The sequence below is a fragment of the Serinus canaria genome, chromosome 2, assembly GCF_022539315.1.
Source record: "Serinus canaria isolate serCan28SL12 chromosome 2, serCan2020, whole genome shotgun sequence".
Classification (NCBI taxonomy): Eukaryota; Metazoa; Chordata; class Aves; order Passeriformes; family Fringillidae; genus Serinus; species Serinus canaria.
Window position 1 is genome coordinate 41,795,351 of NC_066315.1, and position 14,785 is coordinate 41,810,135.

The following is a 14,785-nucleotide window of genomic DNA, read 5'->3' on the forward strand; positions in this document are numbered from 1 at the left end:
CTTCAGTTATCCATTTAAAGGTTGCAGTGGTCTGTTTGGCCCTGTCACAATACTAGAAGCTTACAGTGATTGTCACCCATAGCTGTTTCACTCTCTTCTTCCTCACTCTTAGCCACTCTGTAGTTCTTCCCTCATCTCCCCTTTGCTGCTGCTGATTTTCCCCTTGGAGTAAGCACAGTCTGCATTCTGTATTTCTTAATATTTTGTATTGTTTGCCTGTGTTGAAACATAAAAAGTAGGTATTTTGTATCCATTGTTGGGCTTAGCTGTTCAAAATTATTTCAGATTAGTGACGTTCTCTTAGTGGTTTAGAAGTGTTATTTTTGGTGCCTTCGTACTAAGTTTTGAAGGACTGGATTTGCTCTGGCTTGCCATTTCCCTGAGAAATAAGGCAAGTCACATGTGGAGCTTGGGTTCCATAAACTTACAGTCTGTGTGGGCTGACAAATCCTGTTGCCTAGACCTACACAAGAGGCTGTTTGACATAATCTGGCAGTTTAAAAAAACATTTTTCTTTTTCCTAGTGCAAAGGCAGTTTTATTTAGGGCATGTGAGGCTCGGTGATGCTGGAAGTCTGCCGTGCTCAAAGGCGACCTGTGGAGTTTTGTCAGAATCCTGACCGGGGTGAAAAACTAGTTTGTCTTTTCCCTTGTGGTGCAATTCTTCTGCTCCGGTTGGCTGTCAGCTCTCCTGAGCGTTCGGTTCAGCCAGCTCAACAATGGATCCAAGTGCAAGACCACAACTGCATGGGAGGGGATCTGAATGTTTTCCTCCTTAGATGGCTGTTGCTGAAGACTTTTGCCTGCTCTTATGTTGCAGCAAACAGTGGTTAGTGCTTAAAGCAGAGGAGTAGGTTTCATCATGTTGTGTGATTGGAGCATGGGTTGTGTTTGAATTTACACTTGCAGAAATAAAAATAGGCTTTAAAAAAGTTGTGGGAAATGTAACACACATTGATGGGAATGGCGGTAATAACCAACTCTGCAGGCCCTGACTTGTGTCTAAGGGTATTTTGCTGGTGACACACAGCATCTCTGCTGATTTAAAAGCTGTACGTCCTTGAAGTAGAGACAAAAAGAGGTTAGTTAGAAGCAGGCTGTTATTGCAGAGATTTTTTTTTCCCCATTCCATCCCCCTTCCCAGTCACAACCTTTCAGAAATATTTTAGGTTTGGGACTTGAGCTCGGGAAGCTTTCCTCTCCCTCTCTCAAGCTTTTGTATGTGCTCAGATTTGATGTGACATGTGGACACGGTGGAGAGGAAGGGGGGGGTAGGGGAAAACACTGGAGAAGTTTCTTATCCTACTTGTGCATAATTAAGGAGCATGCCTCCTGGGAAAGGGGAATAAAGGCACCCCAGGTCCTGCCATGAATTACATGACTTACTGCTGGACCGAAAGTGGGCTTGACAGTTGCCAGAAGGTTGGCACAATAATAGCCCGCCTACCAGCGGGGGAGCCCGCGGCTCTCCTCCCATCGCTCCCAACGTGAGACCCCACTCAGAGCATCCACTTGTCCCCCCTGCAGAAGAACAGAGTCCTGCTCACAGCAGGGCGTCGTGGGCAGAGGCTTGTGCCCTGAGGACAAGGCAGCCTGCACTGAAAGATGTTTTACCAAGTGGAAAATATCCCCAAGAACAGTGTTTGGAGAGGGGGGCAGTTACTACAAAGTGTGAAGCTTGGCCTAATGATGGCGTCCTGATGTGGGGTTATTGTTTGAAGATGGAAAATGTGAGTAGTTCAGATTTCATTAAATGAACTGCCAGAGATTTTCTGGTTTTGGAAAGATAAGCAAGTCTGTGATGGCAACAAAATGCCATGGATCACTCAGAGTCTTGGCACTGGGTTACAGCCTTCAATTGAACACAAAACTGAAAATGCCAGATTCTCCAGTGTTTGTCTCCCTGTGTGCAGATGTTGTTCAATAGAAGAGTGAAATATATTACAGCTAAATTGATAGCTACTGTGTGTCTGTAGATTGTGTCTTATAGCAATCTAGAAACCTGCTACTCTTCTCTACAACAGAAAGTGAGGGCAGAGGAGTACAAATGAGAGTCCAAGGCAAGACCAGTAACGAGAGTGTGAGAAAGGGAAACTGTCCATGAGAAAAATGATACGTGGTGAAGTCCATCTTTTTTTAGTCTGTTATTTATGATGAAAACTGCAAAATCTTACTGAGCACACCATGGTGTTCCTTAGTTTATATTGGTAGGACAATCGAGCCCATAAATAATGAAAACTCTTTTACTTCATAGTTAGATAAGAAGTCATTATTGAAAGTTTGATATATTTCTTTAGCACCAAACAAAAAAGAAGATTTAACAGGTGTATTTGGAATCACAGAATTCTCCATTTAACATGCTGACTCTCTCCCCCTCCCCTTTGTTTTTTTGTCTGTTTCCTTCCAGGTGCTCGATTCTTGCATGTAGTGCTTATGTGGCTCTGGCTTTGGGGGATAACCTTATGGCATTGAATCATGCAGATAAACTTCTGCAGCAACCAAAGCTCTCAGGATCTCTTAAGTAAGTCTGATGGGGTCATTTCTTCTTTCTCAGCCCTGTTTTTTGCTGGACAGTTCTGAGTTGAAGCTTCCAATGTCTGTAGTTGCTTGCCAAATTTGTGTCTGATGCAAAGAATTGCTTGGCCTTCTCCTGTTCTTGTTGAAGCCCTGACTAAATGTCCATTGACACACAGGAACATGAATTCCCTCCTTTGTGGATGGATTCCACATAATTTGGAATCAATTGCTACTTTTGTTACTGTTTCTCCAGCTCTGGGTCCCATGCAGCAGCAGGACCATCAGGTCTCTGTCGTGATTCACTGCAGGGTTGCACATGCTTAGCACAGCACAAGTGGCAGGGATGTGCAGCTGTGGGTAGCCAACATCAGCCCAAACCCACACAGCTGAAAGGTTACTTATGAAACTACAGCCTCAGAGGGAAAGGTTTGCTCAGTCACTCAGGGTAACAGATCTTGTGTGTGCAGAACTGTCACTTCACCTGCTACTGCTGCTTATGTAGGTTCCATTTTTCAGTTTCTCTTGTTCATCTCTCACTTGGCACTGTATTTTTTGGAAGGATATTCAAAGTGCATTCTTTTTCTACCCACCAGTTCTCATACAGCTCTGCAAATTCAAAGAAGGCAGCTTCAGTCCTATCCTTCTGACACTGTGCATTTGATGCACAGGAAAAAGTAGTATACTACAGTTTTTACAGTTGTAATATTTTTCAAAACTGGTAATGTACTTGTGGAAAGCAAGGTAACTTGTGCTTATTTTTATATGCTGGCACCATGCTCTAAACTGGCCCATGCCAATGAAATTCTTTGGCTTCTGTTTTTCACACTACTGCAACTCATCCTTTTGCAGAGTCATTGTATTAGCAAGATCTTAGAGGAGTTTGCAAGGTAACACATAATTTTGTGTTACTGTTATGTAATGAAGGAAATGCTAAATAACAGCTCTTTTGCAAAGACAAAAACATATATATCTTGGTCCCAGGAAAACAGGTGCTTTATTTTTATTGAATGTAAAATAATGTAACACTTTAAATTGTAGATATATCCATGTTCTGGCGTGGCTTTTCTTAATTCTCTGAAAAAGGCCCCATCAAGGTACTTTCTCTGTGAAATGGAAACTCCTGTGCATGGATGAATTGTCATTATTCAGGTGTGGAATTTTTTTAGAACATTGGTGCCAGAAGCAGTAAATGGTAGAACTGGGTATTATGACAATACCTTATGAGCAAGTTAACTTCCATGCTATTGTTCCCAGTACCAGTTCCCATGTGCTCACATCAAAAACTGCATTGTTTGTCTCTCATAACAAACTGTGGGGATTGCTGTGCTGACATTTGTACCCTGACCCTTTGCTGTTGTAGGTTTCTTGGGCATTTGTATGCAGCAGAAGCTCTCATCTCTCTAGACAGAATATCTGATGCCATCACTCACTTGAACCCCGAGAATGTCACTGATGTTTCCCTTGGGATCTCTTCAAATGAGCAGGATCAAGGTTAATGCATCCACACTTCATTATAACTGGTTATGCTTTCAACTGCCTTCCTGCTGTAACTTTGTAGACATAAATATAGTGATGATTAAGACATTTTGTTTTAAGCCCTGTAGGTTATTGCAGGGTGTGGGAGGGTGTTGTGCTTTTGTTGTTGTGTTTTTATTTTCCTGGCTTCAGTTCCCACTTTGTGTTTGGCCTGTCTTTTCCTTGTTTGTCATTCCTATGAGGTAGTTAATTCTGTAGCATTAATAGGACTGTATATTGTAGTATTCTGACTTGTTTGAAGGAAACTTTTGAAAGCTGCTTTTGTTAAATGTGCTATTATGGTTAGGTTTGGGTTTTATACCATCTCTTCCAGCTTTTTGGTCTTTAAACCAGGCTTTGTCATACCCCTGCAGTCTATTTTACTGAGATATAGGAGAACTTAATCTTAGTCCTCTTGTTGGGAGTGTGGATTCTGTTAGAGAAAAGTACTTCAGAACCATCAGTATAGTGGAGTCTACAGCAGCTCTGATTCCAGTGACATGCCTGCATTTTAAACTCCCTGTGCTCATCTGCAAATCTAAAAGCACAACACTGAAGATAGGAAGTCTTGAATGTAAACTATTGAGCAAATGGATCTGTTTTCCCTCTTTAATGTCAGACTGTGAAGAAAGCAGAAAATTGTATCTTTGTATTATTTTTTAATAACCTTTAAAAAAGTCACAGAACATGATGTGTTTCTGTTTGTTTTTTCTTTGCAGGGTCTGACAAAGGAGAGAATGAGGCAATGGAATCTTGTAAGTACCAACCACTGTATTCAGCAGAGTACAAGAACTTACTTGGCCAGTTGGAATAAAAGTGTAAGGAAAGAAAGAATTTTATTTTCTTTTAACTGCAGCTGGCAAGCAGACACCACAATGTTACCCCAGTTCGGTCACGTCTGCTCGAACAATGATGTTATTTAACCTTGGAAGTGCTTACTGCTTGAGGAGCGAATATGACAAAGCTCGAAAGTGTCTTCATCAGGTATGAGAAACAAATCTCAAGGCAGATTTAGGAACAAATTACTTCCTTCTAAGTGCCATTCAGATCACAATGAATTCTGGTGATTTCACAGCCCAGCTTACTTGGAGACCCTGCTGAGATGATGGCTTTTCTCTGTCTTTATGAACCAGTCTCTATTAAAAAAAAATTAATTCCAAATTTCTTACTTGAGTAAAAGTTCAGTACCAATATAGGCAGCATTATTTTTCTTAGGTCAGATCAGAACAGTGGAAGATGGCTGGGAAGCCTTTTCACGTTATTTAAGTTAACTTGTTTGTTTGAGTTTTTTGTGGTCTTTTTAATGGTCTAGTAGTATATGTTATGATTCAGAGAATGTTTTCTCCCTAGTCATTTAATAACTCGCCATCAGAACTATTATCTTTAGGGCTGTGAGAACAAACTACAATTCTGCTGGAAGCATGCTCCTTGTCTGCCTCTTGTCCCAGGAATTCTCAAGTACTGCTTTTGAAATGCTGTCTCCACCTAGCCTGTGTCACGTCACTTGATCCTTTTCATGGCCGGGACCCATCTCTTTCAGTCATGATATTTCTCTTTTTGCAGCCACTCCTGTCTGTCAGGAAGACTGCTTGGCTGCATTGTTGAGCTACAAACTGAAACAGCAGCTTCCAAGTTACTTCACAGTGGTGGTGTATGGGAACAGATTTGAATTCCATGAGGCTCTCAGCTACTTAAGGCAGTTGTCTGGCTCTTTTTCCTCCTGAAGCTTCTTATGATGGAGCATGTGGCTGCTTGGGCTTTGAAACACCTGTGTAAAGCCCAGAGGAATGCAAGGCCACTCATGGATGTAAAATACAGTGGGGCTCTGCATCTACAATAAATTCATTAACTTCATAGCTAAAAAAATTCTTAGCTATTAACTTTTCATAGCTAAAAAATGGTTGTATATTGAAAGCTAATGAACAATCCTTGTTAACTTTGTATTCTGAACTTTGGAGCAGTGGAGGTTACCTTCTTCGCCTGTCACCTCACCAGGAAACCACGCTAGGCTGGCCCAAGAAATACAGATCCATATGAACATAAGCACACAGCAGATGGTCCTGCTAATTAGTGGGAAACAATCTTGCTGTGTAGATAATCTTGCAGTTTCTCCTTGCATGTTTAGAACTGATGGAGTGTATGAGTTTGAAAAAATCTGGTCTTAGTTGATGAATTGATCTTGTCAAGGGGCACTTTCTTTGTTCTGGATCTTTCTCTTAAACACTTTTTCTCTCCACTCTCTTCTTTTTCAATGAGGCTGCTTCGCTGATCCACCCCAAAGAGATCCCTCCAGAGGCCATCCTGCTGGCTGTGTATCTTGAATTGCAGAACGGTAAGCTGGGAGATGTTCAGGCAACCTAAGTTTGGGATAAAAAGGGAGAAGGGCAGCACTCATCATTCCTACTCTATAGAGAGAGTTGTGCCAGTATTTTGAACTATACCCTTTAGGCCCTGCCTCCATCTTACACTGCTGTGCATCCATGTATGTGCACCTTCACTTCCACAGTTTATTGCCATCTTGTTCTTATACACTCCAGACCTCCTAAACATTCATTTCCTGAGCTGAAGTTTTCTATCTTAGTGCAGAAGTCAGCAGTCTTGGATGGGCTCAGTAAAACCTTTGATGAAGTTTCTACTATAAAGAGGGTTTGAAAAGCTTTTTCCATTAGAAGTCAACCATAATCCAAGTTTCCCAAAGAAGCTGTGTCAAGGCCTGTGTAGCAAGTATGGCAGCAAAGCTGATAGTAATACTGATAATTTTCTCTTCCTCAATGCTCTCCTTTGAAGGATCACTTCGTTGGTAGGAGGGGAAAGCTCTGCATAATGGGAAACTGGAAAGGTTGCACTTGAATTCTGCACTGTGAGCAGAATGGTGCAGCTGCTGCTTGAAGCTGTCATGGTTGCAGACCTGTGCCTCTTGGGGAGCACTTCATATCCAAGTGCTGTGAAATGTTCTGGGTGCCTGTTCCCCTTCAGTGATGTTGCACTGCAGGCAGGCAGAGGATTTGAGCATTTGCATTTGGAATTGAGATTGCTACAATGCTTTTCTTACAAAGATGTTTCTAAAATGGAGTTTTGGAAACCTTTATTTCTGCAACTAAGTTGTACAGAGCAGAAGAGAGTAGAAAGTGGGATTTACATCCCTAACCCTCTTCTAAGTACACAACTAAAAGTGGCTAAAGACTTTTTTTTCCTATAAAGACAACAGAATGGTGCATCTCTTCTGAAACAAAAACTTCAGTGAAAGAAAATTATGAGGCAGAAATATTCTCCTCACAACTCAGTGCCTTTTCTCCTGTAATTTTACAAGTTTAATTTTTAACAAAGAGTAAGTTTTCCACGTATATTGGTAGTTCTTTGATGGACCATAAGTACAGTTGAAAATCAGATTTCTTCTTTTGAAAACATCTTTTTATCCCCTTGGCATTTGCATTACTGTCTGCAGTGTCACAGTGTGAGGGCATTTTGTGTGAGATCTAGTGCCTCACTATGCAGCTGGGAGAGAGAAGAGGTGACCTTTGGGAAATTAGAAGGTGCTTTGGCATCTTCCAGCTCTGAGGTAAAAGCTTGATGTCTTCAGCTAAGAATAGGTGGACTCAATCAAAACTAATTTTTTTCAAATTTCCTGTTGTCTACTGCTTTTCCTATCTGTGCCAGCATTTCACTGGAGAGGAAGGACTGCTGGTGTACCTGGCCTGGGCCCAGGGTTGGCTCATCAGCTCTGTCCCTGAACAATAATTCATATGCCATTAACTGGTATTTTGGGTTTTTTAATTGAAACTTGTCTTGTAGGTAACACGCAGCTGGCACTGCAGATCATCAAGAGGAACCAGCTGCTCCCTTCTGTGAAAACACTCTCTGACATGAGGAAAAAGCCAGTTTTCCAGCCAGTCCACTCCATCCAGCCCATTCAGATGCCAGCTTTCACCACTGTTCAAAGGAAGTGAGGTTGTGCTTGAACCTGCTGCGGCCCTGGTCAGGGGGGCTTGGATTTTGTATATTTTTTTAACCTAGGACACCTGAATACCCCAATTGCTGGAGTGTGTTTGTTTATGTAAATTTTTAATAAAAGATGTAAACCAAAAGACTTGTTTGTAAAGGTTATTTAATGAATAATGGGAGGTTAGTACCTGCTTTAAATGGGAGCAGTAGTTTATTTACAAAAAAAAAAAAATCCAGGTGAGTAATTCAGCTCTTTTTGAAGAGAATAGAGGGGAGAGCAGTGAGTGGAGAAAACCATTTACATGAGTAAAGTCCTGAAGGAGCAGCTGAGCTGTTGTGTTGGCTGCTGTTTTGACATATATAAGCCATGCTCTTTCTGGACAAAGAGGGAACCTGTTTCTGTTGTTTTTTTTTTTTTTTTTTTTTTTGGTGGCTTTTTTTTCCCTCTGTCTGGTTTTCCTTTGCCCAACAGAATGGTGTAATTGTGCAGCTATGGAGGAAACATGGATCTGGCTATAAGAAAAAGGTTGGGTTTGGGATGGTTTTTGTATGTGTTTGTTTTTTGTTGTTTTTTTTTTTTTTTGTGAGGAGTAGGGGGTTGGGGGTGTGTTTTTGTTGGGCTTTGGGTTTTTTTTTTTTCTTTCTTTTGGGGGGGGGGATTGTGGCAGTTTTTTAAGCTAGTTGCCTTTTACTCAAAGGAAGATGGATCATAATCAAGGACCTTCTGGTTACTTACTGTGAGCATGGGAGAGGAGCAGAGGCATAAGCTAATTGGAGCCCAGCACTCTTCTCACAGTCCCTCCAGGGCTGTTTTGTGCCATTTCAGCTGCCCTGATAATCCCCAGGGCAGAGCTGAGCTACCACCTTATCTCCCTGTGCTGCTGGCATTGTACTTTGCCTCCAGCCAGCACCAAGAGGTCACTTCTCCCAGCAGCACCTTGGATTTGGGGCCTGCCCTGTGAGTGTGAGGGATGTGTCCAGGAGAGGAAGGCAGCAGGAGAAACCAGCTGACAGAAACAGCACAGCAAGTCTATTCAACAATGTGCAAGTTGTGGAGTGAGCACAGGTGTGTCTCCAGCAGGACAGCAGCAGCTTGGGACCTGCTACTGTGTCTCCTGTCAGATAACTAACTGCCTGCCCTGCTTTTCAATTCTTTCAGAATCCAGCCCAGCCTTTTTCAGTAACTCTTCTATCGCTGAAACGCACCCTTGTCCTCAGGGAGGGGCAAGCAGTTTAGAAACACTAGGAATAAAAAAAGTACCAGGAGTAAGTTGGTAGCGATCACCTTTCTGAAAGAGAGAAAAAAGGGAGCTGATAGATCTTTTACCTCAGAGTAGATTGACTGAATAAATACAAAAAGGTTCAAGATGCTCCCTGTGTGGTCCCGGGCCCTGAATAGAGAAGATTCTTCCCCGCCCCCCCAGGAATGCGGGGCATTCACATGCAAAAGATGCTCCGGCCGTGCCGGGGCTGGGTGAAGGATGCAGTTGTTTCTCAGATAAGACACATCTGTCTTATCGCAGCCGCGTGCGCACGTGAGCCCAGCCCCCGCCCGGTGCCCCCAGGCGGCTCAGCCCCCACCGCAGCCGCGCCGCTCGCAGCGCACGGAGGGATGGACGGCCGGGGATGACGGCTCTCAGCTTTCAGCGTTTGCTATTAGAAGAGAGGAAAAAAATAAATATCATAACACGTCAAGGGAGGCAGCGGCCGAGGACCTGGCTTCTCCCTTCAATCCTTTTAATCTCTGGTAGGAAAGAAGGTAAGGTCAAGTAAAACGGGGACCATGAGCAGCCCAGGCTCAGCAGTGGGCTATGTTAGTAAACCCAATAATGCTCAGCAGTTTGGTTTGCGCCCCTTCCTGAAGGAAAGGGTGTCTGTCACTCTTCCCCCGCTCTCCCCTTCTCCAGGATCTCCCCTGCAGCAGCACACTGGCTCATATTCCCACAGCAGGAGAAAGGGGTGCATTCCCTTTTCCCCCACCACACACCACAAGCCTTATTGCTGCCTCAGGACTGCTCCTGCTCTGTGCCTGTGGCCACTGCTGTTACCTTTAGCTCTGCCAGATGACTGGACAGCACTCATCCAGCAGTGTCCTGAGCCATCTCCTGGTGTTCAGGGAGCTTTTAGGTTCCAATTGTCTTCAGGAGGAGGGCACAGAGGAGCCAAGGGAACACAGAGCAACACAGGAAGCTGGACAAACTCACCTGGGCAGCCTTTGTCCTCACCTCCCAGGGCCTTCTTCCTCCCTCCCTCCCACTTGAAGTGATCTCTGTACTCCTGACATGTTGCCAGCTGCTCCAGCAGGAAGAAGGCAATAGCCTGGTGAAGGATTTTGAGGAATGGTGCTGAGAGCCCTACAGTGGTACAGGCCCAGAAGGCATCTTGGCTTTGAAAAGCTAAAGCAGGCAGCACCTCCAGAGCCTGGAATCTACCTACATTGCTACCCATGCTGGGAATTCAGTCAGTGGCTTTCATTCTCAAATCTCACCTGAAGAGCATCCTCCTAAGCTCACCATTTATTTTCAAACCTTTTCCAAGGTATCAAGGAAAAATTGCAGCTTTTCACTAACTGAACTTGTGTTGACAGCCTGCCCTGTAAGATGCCAGAGAGACTTATTCAATGTTCTGGTGGCTTTGCTTTACACTGCCATGCAGGAGAAGCATTCTTTCAGTGGCCAAGGTGAAGGAAAGGAAACATAGAAATGGACCTAAAAATGTTAAACAAAATATAGGGAAAAAAGGATGGAATTTGAAGCAGTGAGTTCAATATCACAACTCTTTTCTCCAGTCATGACAATAAGGACTTTTTCTAATAACACAAACAACCAGGAGGGGCTTTTTTTTTTTTTTTTTGCATCCTGATGGAAGAGAAGGCTTTTCCTGGGTGATACAGAAACACACACACACAGAGTTGCCGTGAAAAAAACCTCACATTTATTTGATTAAACAAAAATAAAATAAACTGCATAGGAACATTTTAAAGTCCAGAGAGACACTGACTTTGTTTTAAGGCTGCCAGTAGCTGATACATCGTCTCCTTGCTACATCCTTCAGCCTTCCCTATGGACCACAAAGATACATTCAGAAGCCTCCATTAACACAAGGGTTCTAACAATTTTGTTCACTTATTCTACGTAAAAGTTTGCACATAACCTGTCATGCTTTCTTCTCTGCAGCACTCAACATCTGACAAGTAAAAATTGTATCACTCTTTGTCCAAGTAGAAATGTGATGCCCTTTTTGGAGCACGGCAATTTTTGTCACAGCCTGACTTATTTTCAATTAGATACAAAAGCTCTGAGCAGCTCATTAAAAGCAGAGCACTGTCTGACCTCCTGAGATATTTTATTATTATTAGGAGAGCAGCATGATTAGTAACTAAAGTAGAAAAGAAATAACAGAATAGGAAACGAAGAAACCAAATCAACTCAAGATGCCCAACATCCAAAGAATGACAAGATCAGCCTGGATCCCAATGCAAACCTGCACTGAGACAACACTACTTATAAATCAGTAGTGAAAATTTTGTAAGATGGGGCATACATCTACAGCCAATTAAGGGGGAGGGGAGGGGGGGGGAAGCATGTTTGACATTGGTTTCATGAGGCTGAGCTTCATTTTGTTCAAGGCTTGCAACTTCTATTTGAGTTAAATTGCAGGCATGTGTGTTTCACACCCTCAACTCCTCCAAGGACCTGTGCAGGAAGCGAGCAGGGCATGACAGGTAATGCACAGTACAAACAAGAGTCACAGAAACCCCCACCAACTCAGGTGACTAAGCAAACCTTACAAACTAGTTAAAAACCTCTTAGTCATTTTAGAAAAAAAAAAAAAAAAACAAACCAAACCAAACCAAAACAAAAAACCACTAAAAAAACCCCCCTCAGAAACAGGCATCTCTCCCTCTGAAGGAAAAACTACTACATTGTCTGAAAAGTACTCTACAAACCTATAAAAGGACTTTTTTTTTTTTTAACTAGTCTGGTAGTTCAAAAGGAAGTTACTTAACTACATCAGTACACAGACACTTAACATTCAGTCAGTAAGGCTCTATGAAAAGAGCTTTAAAAATTATCTACCTGAGTTTGTAAGTTGATACAATCATTAATAGAAGGTCTAAGACCATGCAGGTACACAAAGCATTTTTAGAACCATTATTGGTTGAACAATGATGGAAAAAGATGCCAGTCTGGCTTGTTAACCCGTAAGATCACTTAGAGACATCAATGTACATTTCCCACCATAACATTTACCAAACCCAACACAGCCTATTGTTATTAGGGGTCTCCTGTATCCACTTCTGCCACCCCTTAATATGAGCTGGGGAGGAAGAAGGACTTCTTTTTCCTCCAACAGAGTAGTCTGAAAATATGCTTCTGCAACTTAACTCCACAGGTAAAACGGGGTATGTTGCACATCACTACTTAACTTGCCTAAAACCCCAAGACACTGGTTTTAAACTGCCTCTCCTGAGTATGTCTGAACCTAAGCTGCCCTCCAGGAATAGGAACTTGATTGCCTTGTCATGGTGGAAACAATCCCATTGAGTCAAGCAAGCTACTAATACAATCACCAAGTCAATAAAATAAAAAACCAGGACCTCATTCTCTTCAAGCATTTGGTATAGCACTGTGTTTACAGCAATCACAACACCAGCCCTCCCCAACAGGACACATTGGTAGGCATGCATAAAAGTTTTTCTCTTGTAGAGAGAAGACCTAAGGTCTTAAGGACATAAGAACACTGCAAATGAAGATGAAGGATGTCACGTCAGCCAGTAGTGTCATAATACTGAACAAAAGTTTACACTTCCATACCTTGTAGTGAAACCAGAACAAACTCGGAAGCATTTCAGGTCTCAGTCCAGTTTGCCTGAACGTTTGGTTTTATTTACAGATTCTCTAGCAAGGGCAGCTTAATATCTCCATAGGCAGGCAGCAGAAACAAAAGCAAACAAAAGCAAGCAGTCACCACATAGTACGCACTTTAGTATCTCTGTTTCAATTAAAATGCTTTTTCAACAGGTAGGATGAATCCTTCCCCAGGCAGATTCTCAACTATTTCCCAAACCTGTCTGATGCTAAATTGAGGTAGATGATTTACTTCTGCTAAGTGAGGTAGAACTTCAAGCAAAAGATAGTGGCATCTCTAGTCGTGCATTTTGTACCACAGCAAACTGGGTTTCAAACTCCCAAGGACTCAAAGACCAAAGGTACAATATTTGTCTAACTCAAGTACCAGTGTTCCTTTTTTATACAGTTCCAAACTGTTTGTCTAAATATCTCTACTTTTAAATACCCTATTACCTTTTGGCACCATTTGGCTTACACTCCTTTAAAAAATAAACAAAACTTTGGCACAATATTTTTTTAAACTAGAACTGAACAAAGAAATCTTATGATTAAAGTTATGGCAAGATGAGTCTATAAACCTGCTCTCTTCAGAAATCAATTTTGGTTTAACTGTAACGTAACAGACTGGGCCCACTTTCCTCCAATTCCAAGGGAATGCCACATCCAAGTGACTTGTTCTTTCTCCCAGGTGGTTATGTCTGGCCCTAAAATGCATTAGTTTTCAGGTGTTATCTTCCTCTCCTTGCTTTCTTTGGAAGTTTCAGGTTTATGGGCCTCCTTATATAAGTTCTATTTAAAACATACTACATCAAAAGGAGCAAGTTGTGTGAAGGACCTGCATTATCAAGTACTGAATCTGCTTCAGTTTGCTACTAAAGTTCCTGCTTAAATAATTCTGAGAAAGGACAAGATTGCTTTATATACTGAGCACCCAAACCGGCCACACTGATTGCTGATAACATTTGGTCAAGCAAAAGGTTTACAGAGAGCCACTGGTTTAACCTGGCATAGAGAAAATCCTTTGGGAGTTGGAGTAGACAGCTCTGTCCCCCACATTTGCTGTTCCCCTACGAAGAGGCTCACACTCACTTTACCCTTCTCCAGGCCATTTCCCCTAGTTAAGAAGGTTACTCTAAATGCTTGCTTGGTTTGCAGTCCAGCTCCCAAGCCTTGCTTTTCCTCTCTGCATGCATGTACATTATGATACTGGGGCATTAACCTAAAAACATGCATGGAAAAGCAGAGAAAGGTTGGAATATCGTTTATTACTTTTTAATAGGCCTCTATGGGGCATCTGATGTTGGCATTGTATATTAGCACTACTTTTTTTCATTGCATATAAAACACTCCATTTTATAAGCTACACTACACCACTTTTCCATGAGACCAAGTGTGCTTAGCACTATCTATCACAAAGATAAGGAATTCTTTTGGGTAGCTAAATAGTAGTGTTTTTAAAACGAAAAAGCTCCCCAACAACATGAGGTCAAACACCCAAGGTTCGGTTTGCAAGCAAATCCCACTGAGTTAAATAGCCAGCAACTCAGAAAGAGTTTAGGACGTTCCTCTCCCTGACTGAGCTGGGCTGGGGGGTTGTGCAATGGCTCCATTCAAAAAGCAAAGGGCAACTTCAGTGTCTGTCACCTTCCACACAGTGCAGGCTGGGGGGGCACAATGTTCCTCCAATTCAACACATTCCTGACTGCACACAACTTTTTTTTTTTTTTTTTTAATGCCTGGAAAAACAACTCCCTTCTAGCCACAGAGAAGGGCAAACCCCACAAGCATTTAAGCACAAGAGCGTTTCTAGGACACTTCAACACTGTCAGCCACTCTGGTCAAAGCATTTAGAGACCTGGCCTTTTCATTAAGACATGATAGGATAAATGCAAGGACACTGCAGATTAAACATTAAAGCTTTTTAAATCACTATTCTTTGGTATGTAGATCTTGCAGGCT

At 42.4% G+C, this 14,785-nt stretch overlaps 1 protein-coding gene across 1 annotated transcript in view; it reads left to right on the plus strand.

Moving 5' to 3' along the window:
• CNOT10 (CCR4-NOT transcription complex subunit 10) overlaps positions 1 to 8,116 on the plus strand; it is a 32,086-nt gene extending 23,970 nt beyond the window's left edge. The window contains exons 14-19 of the mRNA XM_009086148.3: positions 2,407 to 2,520; positions 3,877 to 4,007; positions 4,751 to 4,786; positions 4,888 to 5,015; positions 6,288 to 6,363; positions 7,824 to 8,116. Of these exons, the coding sequence (XP_009084396.1) occupies positions 2,407 to 2,520; positions 3,877 to 4,007; positions 4,751 to 4,786; positions 4,888 to 5,015; positions 6,288 to 6,363; positions 7,824 to 7,978 (640 nt within the window). The 3' untranslated portion in view covers positions 7,979 to 8,116. The remainder of the gene's footprint in view (positions 1 to 2,406; positions 2,521 to 3,876; positions 4,008 to 4,750; positions 4,787 to 4,887; positions 5,016 to 6,287; positions 6,364 to 7,823) is intronic.
• Positions 8,117 to 14,785: the final 6,669 nt, after the last annotated feature.